At 34.4% G+C, this 18,313-nt stretch overlaps 2 protein-coding genes across 2 annotated transcripts; both read right to left on the reverse strand.

The window, feature by feature from the left end:
* Nucleotides 1-1,007: 1,007 nt before the first annotated feature.
* Nucleotides 1,008-3,040, reverse strand: LOC121264286 (polyol transporter 5-like). Its single transcript, XM_041167402.1, has 3 exons — nt 2,872-3,040; nt 2,323-2,669; nt 1,008-2,136 (listed from the first exon to the last, which is right to left on the reverse strand). Exons 1-3 carry the CDS (start codon nt 3,023-3,025, stop codon nt 1,021-1,023), a joined length of 1,617 nt encoding a protein of 538 aa, XP_041023336.1. The 5' UTR covers nt 3,026-3,040; the 3' UTR covers nt 1,008-1,020.
* Nucleotides 3,041-7,059: 4,019 nt separating this feature from the next.
* Nucleotides 7,060-12,517, reverse strand: LOC121264288. The gene is made up of 5 exons (XM_041167406.1): nt 11,949-12,517; nt 10,123-10,235; nt 9,672-10,043; nt 7,874-8,636; nt 7,060-7,466 (listed from the first exon to the last, which is right to left on the reverse strand). Exons 1-5 carry the CDS (start codon nt 12,202-12,204, stop codon nt 7,399-7,401), a joined length of 1,572 nt encoding a protein of 523 aa, XP_041023340.1. The 5' UTR covers nt 12,205-12,517; the 3' UTR covers nt 7,060-7,398.
* Nucleotides 12,518-18,313: the final 5,796 nt, after the last annotated feature.

Below are 18,313 nucleotides of genomic sequence, written 5' to 3' on the forward strand. Positions count from 1 at the left end.
ATGCTCTAACCCTAAACTGTTCCTAATTGAGGAACTAGAGGAGGATTCGGAGGAAGGGAGCAACCCAAGGGAAAACCATGTGTAGGAAGAAGTTGGAGAAGCCTAAAACCTTAATATCCAACCATAAATTTCCTTACATGCCTTATTAGATTCCTAAAATTCTAAAACCGTGAGACTTCAAGGGAAGGTGAAAGACTAGGAGGTGGTGATATTGGTTGACTCAGGTAGTACACATAATTTTGTAGACCCAATGGTGGTAAAAAAGGGGACATTTTTGTGAAAATTGAGGACAGGGTTAAGGTCAAAGTAGCCAATTAAGAATTCCTATGCAGTGAAGGAAAATGTCCTAAATTGAGGTTCAGGATGTAGGGAAATAATTTTTTCACTGAAGTACATGTTCTAATGCTGGCTGGTTGTGATATGGTACTAGAAGTGCAGTAATTAAAAGAGTTGGGACCTATACTGTGGAATTTTTCAGACCTGAACATGGAATTTAAACAAGGTGTTAACTCTACTAAACTAAAGGGATTGAGCCCTACAAACAATATTGAGTTGGAGGGGATTAAATAAATATAACAAGTTGGAAAAAAGAGGCCTATTGCTTCAACTATTGGAGGAAAAAATAGGTTTTGAAGGGGAACAGATTTATGAGCATATATAGGGGCTTGTTAAGCCAATTTTCTGATGTTTTGGGGAACTACAAAAGCTGCCACTTGACAAGACACATGATCACTTTATCAACTTGTTGCCCAGCACTCCACTTGTGTCAGTGAGACCTTACATGTATCTTTATTTTTAAAATGATGAGATAGAAAAAATCATTCATAAGAACTGGGATGATTCAACTTAATTAATAATAATAATAATAATAATGTAACGTACAATCCGTAAATATTATCTAATCGTTTTGTAAAAAAAAAAAATGAAATATATTATTAAATTTTTTTTAATGTAAATTTCATATTACTTTTTTCGAAAAGATTGATCGAAGAAACATATTTACTTACCCTTTTAATCTAATTAAGTCAGCCCGTTAGTACCTAACTGAATTTGACCTCTGTCATTCCCATTACTGACTTCCTTGTTCAGGTCATGATTTTGCTGCTGCTTCTTCTTCTTGAATTCAGCGAACTTCCATCCGAAATTTCCGAACAACCCCTCCATGTCCTCGAGGGTTCGACCTTGTGTTTCCGGTAGCATGAAGTAAAAGAAGAACCATGATACCGTGGCAATCGATGCGTAGAGAAAGAATGCCCCACCAAAGGTGATTCCGCGGCTCAGCGAGAGGAAAGTCATGGAGATGACCCCGCTCGCCACCCGGTTCACCGCCACTCCGATACTGGTGCCCTGAGCTCGTAGCCTCAACGGGAAGATCTCCGAGCTGTATACCCAAGTGATGGGCCCCATCCCGATGGAGAAGAAAGCAACGAATGCTAGAACCATGGAAATGCACAGAGCCACTGCCCACGTTAATTTTGTATCCGAGTGTTTGACGATCGTCATGCCTGTTCCGAGCATTGCGAGAGAAAAAATCATGCCGGCGACACTGCTGAGGAGTAAGGGTCTCCGTCCGATCCTGTCCAGCAAGAACGTAGCCAGCAAGATGAAAATGGTCTTGGTGAACCCAACGGCCATTGTCGCGAGTAGCTTGTCGTTCGTCGACTCGATTCCAGCCTTCGCAAAGATTCTCGGGCTGTACAAAACTACGGAGTCGATACCCGTTATTTGTTGGAAGAAATGGATTCCTACGCCTGCGATTAAGGCATGGCGAACCACCAGTGTAGGATGGAGGAATAATTCTTTCCAAACGTCCTCACCACGATTCTGTTTAAGCACCGGAACGATGTCGTCTATGCAATTTTCAGGAATACCAGCTGCTCCTTTAATGTCTGCTAGTCTTGTATCGGCCTCCTCTTTGGAGTCTGAGGTTTTACCAAGGACTTTCTTCGCGTCACCGAGTCGACCCTGCATGACCAGCCACCTTGGTGACTCTGGCATGCCTAAAACGACGATGCCGAGTATAACAGAAGGGACTGCACCCGCGCCCAGCATCAGCCGCCAACCCAAATGAGTTGGGAGCTTAGAGAAACCGTAATTCGAAACGTACCCCAGCAATATCCCAACATTGATGAAGAACTGTACAAAAACACGTCGAGAGAATCTCGTCAATGTTCTATAGAAAAGTTTATATGAAAGAGATTCAGAGTCCATTGATGCATTTAGATGATTAGATGCGGTTTAAAAGTACTTTGGAACCAAAAAAAAAACTTTGGAATGCAACGAAGGAATATCTTTGAGATAATTATCGTGCTCCATACGTACGTCAGGGAAGGAGGTGAGGAAACCACGAGTGGAGGCCGGAGAGATCTCGGCGGTGTAGACTGGGGCAATCATGAGCCCGAAACCGACGCCGACGCCGGCAACGAAACGGCCAACCATGAGAAAGGCGTAGTTGGTGGCCAAGCCCATGAGGATAGCTCCGACAAAGAAGATGACTTGGGCTACCACGATGGTGTAGCGGCGGCCTATCCAGTCGGAGGTTCTGCCGGCTGCGCAGGAACCAATGAGGCAGTAGAGGTTAAGTATCCCGGCGAGGACTTCGACCTGCAAGTCCGAAATTTTGAGATCTTTTTGGATGTATATTATTGCTCCACTCATTACTCCAATATCTGAAACAACATAAGCGGACATATTTAGAAAACTACTTTCCAAACATCAGAGAAAATTACTTCCAAGAAAACTGGAGAGAAAATGGAAACTCGTTTCTTTAGGAGTATGATACTTTGCTAACGAAACGTCAATGAAAACAAACGCAAAAGTAAACTTAAAAATAGGCTTATAATTATCTTCAACAAGTGCAGAACCACTGACCATAACCCAGTAAGACGGAAGTCAGGGAGGCCAAAGTAGCACAAGCAATAGCATACATGTTCCTTCCGGGTTTCTTTGGAGGATCAAAATCCTCCAGAGTTTTCGGGAGTTGGCCAGCTAAAATGACATTATTTTGAGATTTCAGGTCAGCCATCTCGATCGGTTAGTTACAGACTACAGAGATGGAGCGAGCGAGAAGTCTCAAACAGAGGGCATCGAGTACCGGCTTGCTGTGGTGGGAACTTGGTAGAAGAATTAAGTGGCCATTTCCAAGTGTTGTAGCTTCAGAGATCGCCTGGCCTGTTTAAATAGACATGAGTTGCGTGCGTCACCGTGTGGATCGATCAGTCAGTGTGGACCATAGAGCAAGAAAACGATCTCTTAGCTTTTAGCTGGCCGGACAGTAGTGTTATTATTTTGCACGCATGCATCTTACATGTCCACGTTTTCTTTTTGAGGGGTATGGATTAAGAAATACTTCCATGAAAAATAATGATACAGCCACGCCACGTCACGTCGATAGATACGTATATAAATAACATTTACTTTTTTTATTTTTAATGAGTAAATAATATCTCTTGATCAGTTCTTGTAATCGTTTGTTTGTTTTCTTTACTAACTTAATAATACCACGTGCAACTTTATTAAAAAAATTAATAAACAGAACTTTAAGGCCGGCAAGGCGGCCTCCTTGTTGTCAAATCAACAATTGTCTTAAAAAATTAAACGGAAAGAGTAAGTTTAATAATTTATTTGTCTTAATATTTAATTAAGATTGTGTGTGATTACGAGATTCAGATGAGTTTAGTCTAATTTTAAGCTAAATCTAATATCTAAATATTAAATTCTCAAATTATTAAATTCATCTCAATTTAAAACCTCATTACATGTAAGACCTATAATATTTTTTAACTTAACACATCTTTATACATGAGACCTACAATTTTTTTCAACTTCTCATAAAAAGTATTAAACTCATATTAACATTCAAACACACTTTAAACTCAGTTTAGATAGACCCAACATAACTCTCTCTACTACTCAACTCATTACTATTCATAAAGAACTGAGTTTGGCTCAACATTTAAGATTACGTTTGGATGTTAAACTGAGTTGAGTTGAATTAAGTATTTTGATATTTGAAAAAATTAAATTGTTTATTATATTTTATATTGAAATTTAAAAAGGTTGTAATGATAAATTAAAATGAGTTGAGATGAGTTTAAGAAACAAACAAATCCTTGGCTGGACTATAGAATTAGAATTGGAATTCAAAATGGTTCATGTCATCTATAAACGCTGCTCAGTCTCGTAATGATTGAAAAACATTTGAGAGGAAGTTTATATGTAAACTTTTTAATACAAATATGCTTAAGACATTGGCCACCAAATTTCTTTTTCTTTTTTTTTTTTTTCTGTTCCATGCATGTAATTTCCCTATGAACCATCCCGAAAAATCTGACCACATATTGCAGGTTGGCCGTTGGCCCCTTGATATAAGGAATATATAATTGAAGTTTAAGCAAAAACAATAATGATCTATGCAAGTAGTACTACTTTAAAAGTAGGGAATCAGGCATATGCTTATAACAAAATGCATTTCGACCATGTATTAATCTACAACCAGGAGCATGTACATGTCCATCGATCGTCCATTCTAGCAGTGCCAAAGTGTGTTTACATTTCTTGGGTCAATATAGATTTATTGATCTATCAAATACAGAAAGGATCCCGTTGTTAATGTTCTGTTTCGCGGGCCTAGATGGTTCCATGCTGACAGTGTTCAGGACACAATGCTCAGATTCTTCCCTACAATGAGGAGATGGAGATGTCGAGGTCCATTATACCTCTAATGCTCAAGTTAATTTTGATGTAGGAGATGAAGAGAGAAATCAGTAGAAATGTATGTAAAATGTTAACTTTTTTGTTAGTTGCAGGAGGCGTCTATTTATACTTACTGGTCTAGTCTCCATAGTAGTGGGGCATTGCTCTGTAGGAGATCGGATATTTATGTCGCCTACTCGCCGTGCTATAAGGCACTTAGGTTTGACATGTGTGTTCCGAGCTTTAGATTGCATTGAATGCGGCATGCTTTCTTCTTTAAGTTTCTCACATCTCATCAATGCAGCGTGACTTTCTCTCTAAACTTCTCTGTCTGTCATGCATAGGTGGTGATATTTTCAGTTGACAAGCACATTTATCTGTTGGTTAGTGGTTTCCAGGCTGTCTTCCTTGATATTTTCCTATCTACTCATCCCCTTGATCTGGACCTTTGATGTACACATGGCCCGGCCCGACTCCCATGTATGGTCTGGACTTAGACCTGGGCCTAGGCTTAGATCTAACCCAAAGAATAACTCCCTTCACACACTTTAAAGCTTTTTATAAGAGACTTTCAGCCCCTCAAATGCCCATCATCTTCAATTATTGCTTATCACTGGTTTTGCCAATTATAATTACTCTACTTGCATGTATAATATACATAACATGATCATGCATTCTTAAGATGTGACCATGAATATTTTTTATGGCAGTGAAAGGGAGTGTGTGTGTGTGTGTGTATATATATATATATGATGTCAAAGGTTCAATATTTAAGGGGACGGCAGAAAATTATTGAAAAAAATAACACAATATTAGCCATTTGATTCATGAATAAGTGGGTGACAACTAATTACAAATTAGGCCTATTTAGATATTGTGCTGAGTTGAAATGAATTAAATTTTTTATGAATAGTAGTGAGTTGAGATAGTAAAGTGAGTTTTGTAAGCCCACCTAAGACGAATTTACATATGTTTAGATATTAAGATGAGTTTTAGATATATTTATGAGAAGTTAAAAAAAGTTGTGGGTCTCATACATGTAAAAACGTGTTGAGTTGAAAAAAGGTTATGAGTCTCGTGGATGTGTAAATTAGAGGTTTTGAGTTTAGATAGATTTAGTGATTTCATAATTATGTATTTAAATATTAAACTTAATTTAAAATTAGATTAAATTGAATTGATCTCAATTTAATCAAACTTCCAAACGGAACCTAATGTCCACAATGTTGAAAGTATAACACATATATAATATGCCATTCTGATGGGCTAGTAAGGTTTAATTAATATGTCAGGATCTGTGATTTGAAATGAATTAAAAGTACTAACTATCTTTCAAAAAAAAAGACAGAGTATAACTGGATTCCTCCCTTTGAGTCATGAACGTCTATTTTCCTTGTGACCTGGCTTATTCTTATAAGTACCTCTAGAAACGAATGTTGGACCGGCCAATTCTGATGGTACTATTAATAATTGATCAATGGTACTATTAATTTATTTCTTCTCCTATATATTTGTGCTTATCCGCGGTCTCGTATCTCTAACTGTGTAATTAGTAATTACTAATTATATACAATTTTAGGGGGCGTAAATTTTATGTATTTCTTTTTTTTTAAAAAAAAAAATTTTGAATTTATTATTAAAAAAATATTTTTAATTTACGTGAATCTAAAATTTATCGAATTTTAAAAAATGAAGTGCTGGAATGAATTACACACATTAAGACTACAATTAATATAATATCTCTTGTTATATATACATATATATATATATAAGAGTATGAATTTGGGTGTAGATATCTGTGTTACTAATGCTCTTTTTATATATATGCATCTATGTAGATATCTGTGTAGATATTTGTTTCTTTGGATACGTTCCAAACAAATCATGATGCAAGAAAGTTGAAAATATATCTTAGACTGAATTGTTTGACTCATTTGAGTCCACAATCTGACGGCAGAAAGACGTGAGGTGGGGAGATAGGTACGTTTGGTAGTTTGCTACGTGACATATTGATCCTTGAAAAATGTAACCAAAGCTTTACGTGAAAAGTAATACTACTCATCATCACATAATACGGTATTAAATGATTAAAAATTATTTATTATATTTAACTTGTAAACTTATTATCTAATATCACATCATCAAATGATAAATAGATTTTTTCATACTCTAAATCCCATTATGAGGCTTCCGAATATAAATATGACTATATTTACTTTACTTCATGGAGTTTATTTATTTGTATTATTTATAAGTACTATTTTTTTCATATCATCTATTAGAAAGTGACGTGATAATGAAATCTTGCTACAATCATTTCAGTGTCCGAAAATTTGGGCATACTCGAATGAGAAGAAAAGGATGAGAAACAAAAAGGTATTGTTATTGATATTTTGGTTCTCTACTCCTTACATTTCTCTGCATATTAGGATACACAAAACAGCGGTAAAGCGATGCATGCATTGAAGGCCTGCCACCTATGGGACTTTGACCTGAAAATGCATCTCCCGACTGGATTCCTTTGATCAAATATTTACACGCATAAAAAACAGCACATATCCACTCGGATGTGAAACACGCCCTTTGCGTACCTCACACTTACAGAACTCCTCCGGTTCGTCCACTTGAAAGATACAATTTTTTTCCTTTTTGAGTACCAGAGAAGTTATTTCCACTAGAATATTGAATGATTCTCCTCTATTATTATAGATGTAATACGAGAGCGAGGAACAGATAAAATGGCAATTGAGCAGTAAGAAAACCTGCACAAGCTGGAAAAAACAGTGTATTAGTATGCTGACAGTATATATCTAAGATCCATAGATAGTTCTTGGTTAAGTTTAAAATTGTGTCCATGGTTTGAAGTCGCCAGACCAAGACGTGCACAAGAAAAGAGTAGTCACAAAACTGACAGAAAATAAAACATAAATTGATCATATGAGATTTGAAGTACTTTCTTTTTTATAAGTAGAGATTTGAAGTACTTTCTTTTTTTCAAGACATTTAACTTGAACCATAGATGTGGCCCACACTCACATTAAGAGAACCAGAACAAAATAATCGTATGTCGCAAAACAAGATAAAGAAATAATAATTTTATCAACAAATTTGTATATGTTATGTCAAAATTATCCAGCTATATTTGGAGCAATAAATTAAGATCAGTATATATACTCACATGAAGATGGTGATGGTGCAAATGCAGGCACAGTGTCAGAATGTCCTGAATCTGAGTCACTCTTCGTTGGGGGCTGAACGTGAGCAAAAACAACATTTGGCAAAGGACTAGAACCAGGAATTGTATGATAAATGGGAGCTGGTGGGACTACTTGCGCTTTTGGTGAGGCCACAGGATAATAAGGAGAAATATATGGTGCAACAGTAGGGGCAAAGTGAGAGTGCTTACTGGCATGCCCTTTAGAACTCCTCCTATATCCAAGTTGGCAACCAGGAGGCTTTGCTTCATAACTTTTCTCGGGTGCTGGCAAACTTCTCTTCGGTGCAGGTGAACCATCCTTAGGTGCAGGCGCACCTCTTTGAGCTGCAGGCACCCCCCTCTCGATTGAAGGAGCAGGAGAAATTGCAGGATCTAGATGAGTATCATGGTGATGGTGGTGATGGTGGTGGTGATGGTGGTGGTGGTGGTGGTGGCGGCGGTGGTGGGGATGAGGCAGAGGTGCAGGAGAAGGTGAGGGGCCACTGCCATCACCACCATGGAGGGAGTGTTGCAATATGGATGAAAGCCGAACTTGCTTAACCCTACCAAATACAGTGTTGTTCAGGCCAAGGTTTCTTGAATGAGAATGTGTGATGGTCTGAGCCAGTTGCTTTAATCTTTGTGTTGAGGGAGTATTCCCAACAGCCAGGAGAACAGATGACTGAACAACGGTGGGCGCAGCTACTGTTGAACCTTTTGAGTTTGATAAGCTAACGTACAAGTTCTGCATCCAAATGGTGAAAAGAAAAATCAGCGTCTGTATGGTGCATATTGAGACTGATTCATCAGACTCTTAAGATAAATGACGAGAAATCTTCAAGCATCTAAACAGAGAGCTTCCATTATCTATAAAACTCCCGAATGCGAGGTTTCTCTCTGTGTTGGAAAAGGGTTCCGATTATGGTTTATTATAGGTACAAATATAAATTTTAGTTTGTGACTATGTATCAGCTACCAATTTCGCCCTTGCCTATCATTTATTTATATGTAGGCCTTTAAATTTTAAATATGCATCAATTTTACTTTAACATCACTTTGCAAATAGCAGTTACTGATATGATAAACATTTCTTCTAACATATGCTACCAATACTGATGCGGCACGTTAGAGCAGATGTGGGTGTTACAAATCCAAAATATATAGAGATACATGAAATTAATTTTGAAAAATAAAATAAAAGATATAGAAAAAATGTTCCAGTTATGCGTCTCCATGTGTAATCATTTTATGAGGTCAACATGTCAGCTAACGTGCCATGTTGGTGTTAGATGCACATCTGTGCCAAAAAAAATATTAAAAGAACTAGGTCACCATGAGTAATTGTCACTTATATAATAACAGTGGGACAGAATAACGATATCATTGAAGTAAATTTACAACTTCAAGAATTAAATTGAAACTATATATGGTTTAGGGACAATTGAAAAATATTTTTGTCAATAACCAAATTAAAAATATGATACAGTTTAAGCACTTAATCATATTTTATATTTACAAGGTAACAATTATACACCTTCCAACACACAATCCTACCCGCTTCCTTCAAACACAAAAAATAAAAAATAAATAAACCAACCAAAGGAGATATTCATAGATGAACTTAAAAATAGTGAGCAGAACTGGGCCACTCGTTTTGTTCGCTGAAATCAAGAAGTCTGTAGAGATTGATACGTTGAAATGTGCAACAATCATATCACATTTGTGCCTCAAGCAATGATATGCATTATGTAAGTATTCAGATGAAGAAAGGTTGCCAAACCTCATAGGGTGCCAAGCGTAATCCTGACTTCAGCTGGCTCGTCAGTTTATTAAAATTCAATTGTATTTGATAGATAGGGGAGTTTAAAGTAAAGTTGAAAAGGATTTGTACTTTCTGCAAAAGAAATGCACTCTGCGGGGGGATGATAGTAATTCCTCCTGGGAATTTTAGAACCTCAAAAAAGAATGGTTCCCCAAACAAGGTTGTAGTCAGGCGAAGAGAAAGTTGCTGTATAACCAGAGAAACAAAATTTGCCCTGATAAAACTTTGAGTAGTTTGGGATATTACTGAATATTTTGCATCAGGGTCAACCCCAAATACAACCTTTGTTGTGTTTGATCTAGCTATGGGTTCCAGAGATAAGATGACCACCTGGTCCACAAGAAAGAATTGATCAAAATACAGAAACATGAAGTATATGATAAAAGAAAACAACTGAGAGGGCTAGTACTTTGGTGGTAGAAAAGCCTATCTCATTAAGTATGTCTTCCTCTAGCTGTGAGATATTGTCTTCCAGCAAAGAAATCGGCTTCTTAAGATAAAAACTTGCCACTATATCATGATCTAGACACATAAGAAAAGATATATTAGTCACCAAAAAAGATCTAGCAAATTTCACTGCAAAGAATTCAAATATAAATACCACGATCTAAAATGCAGATAATTTATGAGGATTAACAAGAAGAAAAACAGATTGCATTGTTTTTGTAATGTAAGTACAAATCAGAATACTTGAAATGAAGCACTGAACCACGTGATCAAGGTTATTGTTACAGGCACATTTTGCAATTTCCATTACACCTGATGCACCGTTCTGCTTGACAAGCAACAAACAGTATATTACACAAACGCCTCAGATGGTTTGCGGCATGTCTGTCAAGCCTCAATACCAATATCTTAGCACCAAATCAGATTGATCTCAAGTGCAGTAGTGAACATGCATGCCACTCCAAGAAAACATAACCATCAACGCGACTGTGAAATCATCACTTGTCCCAAAAGCTTAAGCTGATAGGAAGAGGTAGATTTTATTATTTATTTTATATCTTAACACAGAGCCACTTTTCATAGCATCTTTTGTTGTTGTACCTTTATCTTTGTTTTTCAACCAGAGGAACAACCAAATATTTTCATGATAAATTCTATTCATCATTCTCTTTGCCATCACCCTCTAATGTGGCATCAACTTAATGGAAAATTATTTTTCATCATTTACTTATCATCCAATCATTTGATACCACATAAGGGGATGGTGAATGGATAATGATTAAGAGGATGGTGAATAGAATTTTCTATTTTCACATCAATAACAACAGATTGAAGCATGTAGAACCAAAATTAAATAATTATGATTAACTTATCAATAAAACTATAACTATGACCATGAAAGAAATATTCCAATATCTCATTTCTCAGTAGAAGAAATCTAGGAGACCGTGGAACTGGTACCTAATTGGAAACCCTCAAACCAAACGGGAAACTATTAATTTAATTGTCTCCAAATAGGAAGGATTGATATTGACAAGCCCTCAGTTCAAAACACAATATTAATGGAAATAAATATCAAACATAACCATCCTTCAAAATAGAAATGCAAAACAAAAAAGTTAGCATCTACGTCCAGTTCCTGAATGTAGGTCCATATCAACAAAAATCTGAAAACTAAAAAGGTAAATGCAAAAGATAACAACCTAAGTTCGCCTATTAAAAAAAAAAAAAGCCTATTAAGATTCATACTACCCTAATTTTTCTCCACTGACGCAATTGCCCGAAATGTAGGAAAAGACCAATAATAAATTCCAAATCGTTGATTTTCCGTTATTTGAACACCAAGCCTTGTCAAATTTCTCAATATTTTCCAAATTAGGCGACATAAACAAATTACTCCATTTACTTTCTTTGCTTTCTACATTTTCCCAGTGCAGGAACAGCAAACACCCACCAACAACAATCACCAAGAAATACATTTCAAAACATTCCCAATTTTTGTTTTTTTTACCAAAAATAACTTCCCAAATTTTAAAGCATATTTAGAACATAACATAAATTGATAAATATTAATAACAGGCCTTTCCTTCCCACCACATATTTTCAGCAGCCAAACAAAGAGTCGCAACCACCCCACCACCCAAACCCCAAAAAATAATTTAAACAAACGCCCAAAAATTTCTAGATCCACGCCCTTCAGACAATGTTGCCAACCACAAATCCAAAAGAAAAAACAATGATACAAAAATGATAAGTAAAAAATAAGGAAGTAGAGAAACAAAATCCCACCTTTGAACTTTGAATCGAGATCCAGATCCCGGTGATCTGCGAACTGAAGAAACGGGGGCAGCCAAAATATAGCGGAGAGGAAGACGGCCGCCGAGAGCAGAAGGACGAAGAGACATCTGAGCCCAATGAGCCTCCGAAACCCCCCACAACACCACCCAAAGCCACAGTTCCCACACCACTGGGTCTGCGCATTCTGGTCCTGCGACTGGGGACCCACTCCAGCTGGCACCGCCCGGTCCTCCTCTGTCTTCCCCATAGTGACCACCGTAATGCAGCTCTCTCAGGTGGGTCTCGCTCCATGCTCGATTCTCTCAACTGGGTCAGGCTTGCATGCGTCCATTCTGGATACTCTCGTGAGAAACTGAAACACAAAGAGAACCAAATGCTTCAAAGACGCAGAGTTTGGTGTCGGTGTCTAATGTCTTGTGTTTTTCTTCTTCTTCTTTTCAAAATTTCGAATTTAATAATTTAGGGTTTGAGGAGCAGGGGGGGGAGACAGAGAAAGAGAGAGAGAGAGTAGAGTAACTTGTGCTGCAAATAACAATGTCTTCTAGTTAGATATGGTGGTTGTTTATCTTTTTTTTTCTTTTTCTTTTTCTTTTTCTCCCTTTAGTTCAAGTTTCAGTATCTGTTTTGTTTTGTCTTTTTTTTTTATTATTATTTCGTTGAATTTTAAAAGAGGAAAGGAAGCGCACTCGTTGCACCAACAGGTGGGGGAGAAAATGCAAGTCACTGTGATAGGTTTATTAATGGCGAAGTGGGAAACACCGCATTTATTTAAAACACTAGAAAAAGGGGTTAGATTGCTTTTGACTTCGGTTTAATCCGATTCAGAATTCTGAAGATTGACAGTGATTTTTGGGATACATTCTTGTTTTCACGATTTGGTTAGGAGGAGGACAAATGGCATCTCTGCTTCTTCCGAGCCAAGCTAACTTTATTGCTTAGCCTTTCTGATAACTTTTGAAATCGTGTATTTTTTAACGACTAAAGAATACATACAGTCTAAATATTGCGTAAATTTTTTTAGAAAAATAAAATTTATTATTAAAAAATTAATTATAATTTATATAAATATCGTATTTATTTATTTTTTTTTTAAAGAGATTACGTAATAGTACTTACACTACACAAATATCATTTCTCTCTTTTAATATTCCTATAGTTGGCGGCATTTTTCCAAACAGTTATACCAACTCCAACACAAAGTTCTTTCCATTTTTCTTTCCCATTTTAGTTATTTTGTGTATGTATTGCAGATTACTTAGAAATAGGAATAATAGACTGTTAATAAGAGTGGAACAATATTGACCAAGCAAAATGCACTGACTGCTCTTTACCCAATCTATCATCTTTTGGGTACCCTTTTTCTTGCTGAAGACAAGAATGTGTGGCCCTCCCTCTATAATTTTCTTCCCTTCCCCCTCTCTTGGACTTCCTTGACCGACATGCGTTTTGTGCTACAATCTTTTAAAAATTATTGAAGATAGAGAAATTAATGATGAATTAATGTCTTTCTTCCTACTAAGAAAGAACACGTGTCTCGCTGAATGAAGGTAATGTTTATCCATCCCAATGTGTAATATTCATATGATCAGTAGTTTAGTGTATTAGTAGTGGTTTATGTATTTTCATATTTACAATTATATTTTTTGAAAATTGATTTTACATATGAAGAAAAATTCTCACATATAATAATAAAATATTCATTATTTTATAATTTTTTTCCTTATAAATTTGGATGGTCTATTTTATGCATCTAGATGATATATTATTAATCCGGATGATCTAATAAATTAAAAATAATGTTGGGGACCAAATAAAGAGAGACCAAATAATGTTGGGGACAGAATTATAAACTGGATGATATATTGGGGTTTGGATAGAGAAATAAAAAACATTAAAAATAATGTTTTGAGAATCAACAGTACTTCTTCAAATTTTATGATTATATAAAAATTTAGAGATGCATAAACTAATATAAATGAATTTAAAGACATGTTATTTAAATTTAAAAATAAAGATAAATAAGAATAAGCCATTCTTAGGAAACCATCTTTGTGAGTGCCACCATATCCTCCATTCATCTTATGGCTCGTTTATTTTCAAAAATGAAATGAGATGAGTTGAGATTAAAGTTAAAAAGTTGAAAAAAATATTATTAGAATATATTTTTTAATATTATTTTTGTTTTAGAATTTAAAAAAATTGAATTGTTTATTTTATTTTGTGTAAAACTTTAAAAAAATTATAATAATAATATAAGATGAGATGATATGTTTCCTGAAGACAAACAAGGCTTTAATAATTTCCCTCTTTTTTTGAGACTTCCATTTCTTTAGCTTTTTCTTTTAGGGAAATGATACATTATCTGTTGAGTACTTTTTTGTTCGAGAAAATATGAGCTTTGAGATCGGACAGTGTAGATTTTAGGAGCCCCCACGAGTCGATTTTAAAGAGTCTTTGGCTAATTAATATCAGCGGGTACAAGATCCTAAAGGGGTGGGTGCGCGTGACGTGAGTGAGTGAGCGAGCCAGCGGCATTGGATTTGATCATTTGGGGCTGCAACTTTTGCTTGTCGTTGGAAAGCGAGAGGACGTTCGGTGGAGTAATGAGCCCCACGCGCCGGTCACGGGGATCAATTCAAAGAAGTACTGCCGTTGAATGTGGATTGGGGAGGCCTACCCCCGTGACCCCCAATTTATGCACATATTCCATCACAATTCAACTGCCTGCGCCGACACTCTCGGAGTGGTATATATACACCGAATGAGCTAACTTTTTATTAACCAGCTATACCCCCATTTTACAAATAATGCTAAAAATTATTTATAAATTTACATAACTTTATATTATATATTATATTTATTTTATAATAAAAAAATTATATAAACTAACATATTATATCAAATCATGTCAATTTTAAAATTTACTTTGATGAAAATTTTTTATGACTAAATCATTTCTCTAAATAATGTAGGTAGCAAAATTTACATATTACAATTTTATTCTATTTTTATCATACTATAATCTGGTAATATTTTTAAGTTTTTCTTTAAAAATATATATAACAATGATAAAAAAAAAATTATCCATTTTCACGTGTGCTATTATTAGCTCAACTTGTTTTTGAATTATTCCAAATGATGCGAGTGATCAGGCATTACAAATAGAACAAATTAGAAGACAATGTTCATTTTATATACATTGTGAATATGACTGGCCTGATTTGTATTTGCAGATGAGATAATAAGACGATAATAGTTAAGATTAAAGTGGATAATTGAATAAAATATTGTTAGAAAATATATATATATATTTAATATTATTTTTATTTTGAAATTTGAAATAGTTTAATTGTTTATTTTATTTTGTGTACAAATTTTAAAAAAATTATAATGATTAAATAAGATGAAATGAAATGAGTTGAAAAATGTTACCAGAACAAACAGGGCTAATTTCTTAAAGAACCTAAGACTACCATACAAATTTAGTGAGTTGGGTTGAATCTTCTAAAACTTGTTTAGTTAGATAGGTAAAATTATAGATGAATTATACAAACTAGACTTGACACGACTTAAACGCGACACATTTCATTTAAGTGGTAAGTTTTTGTGACAATTCTTGAATTTGACACAAATTAACGCGAACTCAACTTGACACAAAATTAATATGATAGAATTGGTGGAGTTGTTTTGTTAATGACATAATCGATGTAAAAGTTGAGGCTTAAATGTAAGATTCAAATTCGAAACCATAACAAAATTGTTGGTATTACAATACTTATCACAATTATTTTAACTCATATCATTTAATTATTACAAATTTGTTATATTTTTGCACAAAATAAAACAAACAATATAATTTTTGTAAATTTTAAAACAAAATTTATATTAAAAAATATATTTTAACAATATTTTATTCAATTTTTAACTTTTATTTCAATTCATTTAATCTGTAAAAACAAATGAGTTAAAAAAATATCATATAATTGGAATGAAATACTTGGATTAACTATACAATCAATACCAACTTAGCAAGTGCTCTTTTTTCCCCTAATCGTATGATCTATTACTTACTATTTGGCGGCAATGTATTGACATCAAAAATTGATTTTGTGCCTTTTTACCAACTCGAGGAGTTTATCTATAAGGTAACGTGCATGGCACGTGCAGGTATGCATGTTCTCGTTGTGGCATGCATCAGCCTATGGAGGTAAGCCCATCAGACTTGGATAGAGCCAGGCCCGAACATTGTGCGTGGAGCCAGTTTTATCAATTTAATGCCCATATAGGCTAAGTAAAAGCATTATCATTGATTTATCTATATATAAATGTAAAATTACATGTTTTAAAGTTTGTCTTTATTGTTCAAGAAAAACTTTCACATTAAATTATACATCTTCAAAACAAAATAATAAAATAATATATTATTATTATTAATTTTTTTTATATATTTTATAATTAGCACTCATTGTATAAACAACTTTGTTGTCTTAAAATTAAACATTAACAAATATACACCAATTTCATCAACAAATATTAACATGTGTTGCCAGCACTTTGTCTTATCAATTTAATACAAATTTCATGTATTAAAATCAACTTAATACAAATTCCAGAATGTTGATTTTAATACAAATTCATAAACTTAATACAAATTTCAGAAAGTTGTCTATAATACAAATTTTATATATCAAAATCATAATCATTCCATTACATTATATGAATATAAATGTGATACAAAAAATTTCATCGATGGGTCAAAGAGAAAATATCAACCAGCAATGATATGTGGAACTAGCAACCAATAACAAAATCACCGACAATGATTCATGAAACTAGAAACCGGCAACTAGTAACTCCAACAAGTCCAGTACAATAAAAAAAATAGGAAGTGTAATACGAAAAGCAATACCCAGCCGACCCACAAGCAAGTCAACAAATATGTTAACACGCAGTAAAAAAACAATTACAAAATCACTCACATTACATAAATGTACTAGCAAATCCACTATCAATCAAAATAACCAAAAATAAGCATACATCTATGTACGAGATATGACCTTATTCGTTTGTTTTTCAATTATTTCCATTTGAAAATTATGGAAATACTCTTGCTGCATAAAATTCATGGAATCAATATTCAATTACATGATTTCGATATCAGTTTTCCTCTTTTTAAGAGTTATTAAGTCTGACCTATTATTCTCAGCCTTAATTTCCATATCAAGTTTTTTCTTCCTAAATATTATTAGCCCACATCTATCATTTGTAGCCTTATTATTGCTTATTTTCTTTCCATCATAGAAGTCTTTCTATCATCATGCATGTGCCTTAATGCCTCATTAAACTCATTAGAGTTTTACTACTCATCATTCCTACACATCACACACCATTTTTTTTTTTGGTTTTATTCTTTTTAAATTTATTGAATTTTTTTACTCATAATTCATATATCATACATTTGGTAAGAGATTTTTTTTTTTTTTTAAAAAAAAAAAAAGTGGTGTGTGGGATGATAAATAAAATTTTTCAACTCATTAACTTGTCTTTTCTTACATTTTCTTTGTTTATTTCTTTACTTTACAATCTTTTTGCTGGAGGTCTCTCACCATCCACGGACACAATTTTCATGTATTCCCCTAATCGTATTGAGTTTAAATTAATACCTAAATTGACACATTATCTTTTATTCTTATGAGTTCCATGTGCACTTGTCTTTTCAGTTTGTGGCTCAAAATATTCCAACAATGTTCCATGTTGAAGTTGTTTTTTTGGGTCTATCCGTACAAAGTTTTCTCCTTATTAATCTACAAAATAGTTTCACAATCAGTATACTCTATCATTGTAAATACGTAATAATTACAATAATAAAATATTGAAAAAATCATTATACCTTGTCTAGCTCGGTCACACTGCTTGGATGCATTCCTTCAACTTAGGCTATGAAACCACAAAATTTATTGACGCATTTTTTAATATTTGACCACCAACTGGTCAAAGAGGGTACAGACCATTCTGGACTGTTAGGTTTTTTATAGGTGTTGTAGTAATCATAAATTCTACTTCATAATTGTGTGGAGGTTTGGTTAGTACCTCGTATGAAGTCTATATTAATGTCAAGCCAAACTGAAACAATGAGAGTATTTTCGTCTGCAGTAAATGACATACGTTGAGATTTTTGTTTAGGTGCCCTTGTTTCCTGTTGGAGTTTTGTCGCTTGGACATCAACATTTGCACTATTTATAAGGGGGTTGTTAATATCACCATCACCACTTTTCAATAGTGTGATGAAAAAATGATCCTCATCAATTAAAATATTCATTCTTCAATCAAAATATTGAATGACGAAATGTTATTAA

This window comes from Juglans microcarpa x Juglans regia, chromosome 5D, assembly GCF_004785595.1.
Source record: "Juglans microcarpa x Juglans regia isolate MS1-56 chromosome 5D, Jm3101_v1.0, whole genome shotgun sequence".
Lineage (NCBI taxonomy): Eukaryota > Viridiplantae > Streptophyta > Magnoliopsida > Fagales > Juglandaceae > Juglans > Juglans microcarpa x Juglans regia.

Coding starts and splice junctions, on each gene's coding strand:
- LOC121264286 (XM_041167402.1), bottom strand. CDS start 3,025: ATGGCTGACCTGAAATCTCAAAATAATGTCATTTTAGCTGGCCAACTC. Junction 2,670..2,871: donor TTCCGTCTTACTGGGTTATG/GTCAGTGGTTCT, acceptor ATGTTGTTTCAG/ATATTGGAGTAATGAGTGGA. Junction 2,137..2,322: donor TCCTCACCTCCTTCCCTGAC/GTACGTATGGAG, acceptor GTTTTTGTACAG/TTCTTCATCAATGTTGGGAT.
- LOC121264288 (XM_041167406.1), bottom strand. CDS start 12,204: ATGGGGAAGACAGAGGAGGACCGGGCGGTGCCAGCTGGAGTGGGTCCC. Junction 10,236..11,948: donor TCTCGATTCAAAGTTCAAAG/GTGGGATTTTGT, acceptor TTATGTGTCTAG/ATCATGATATAGTGGCAAGT. Junction 10,044..10,122: donor TAGGCTTTTCTACCACCAAA/GTACTAGCCCTC, acceptor CTTGTGGACCAG/GTGGTCATCTTATCTCTGGA.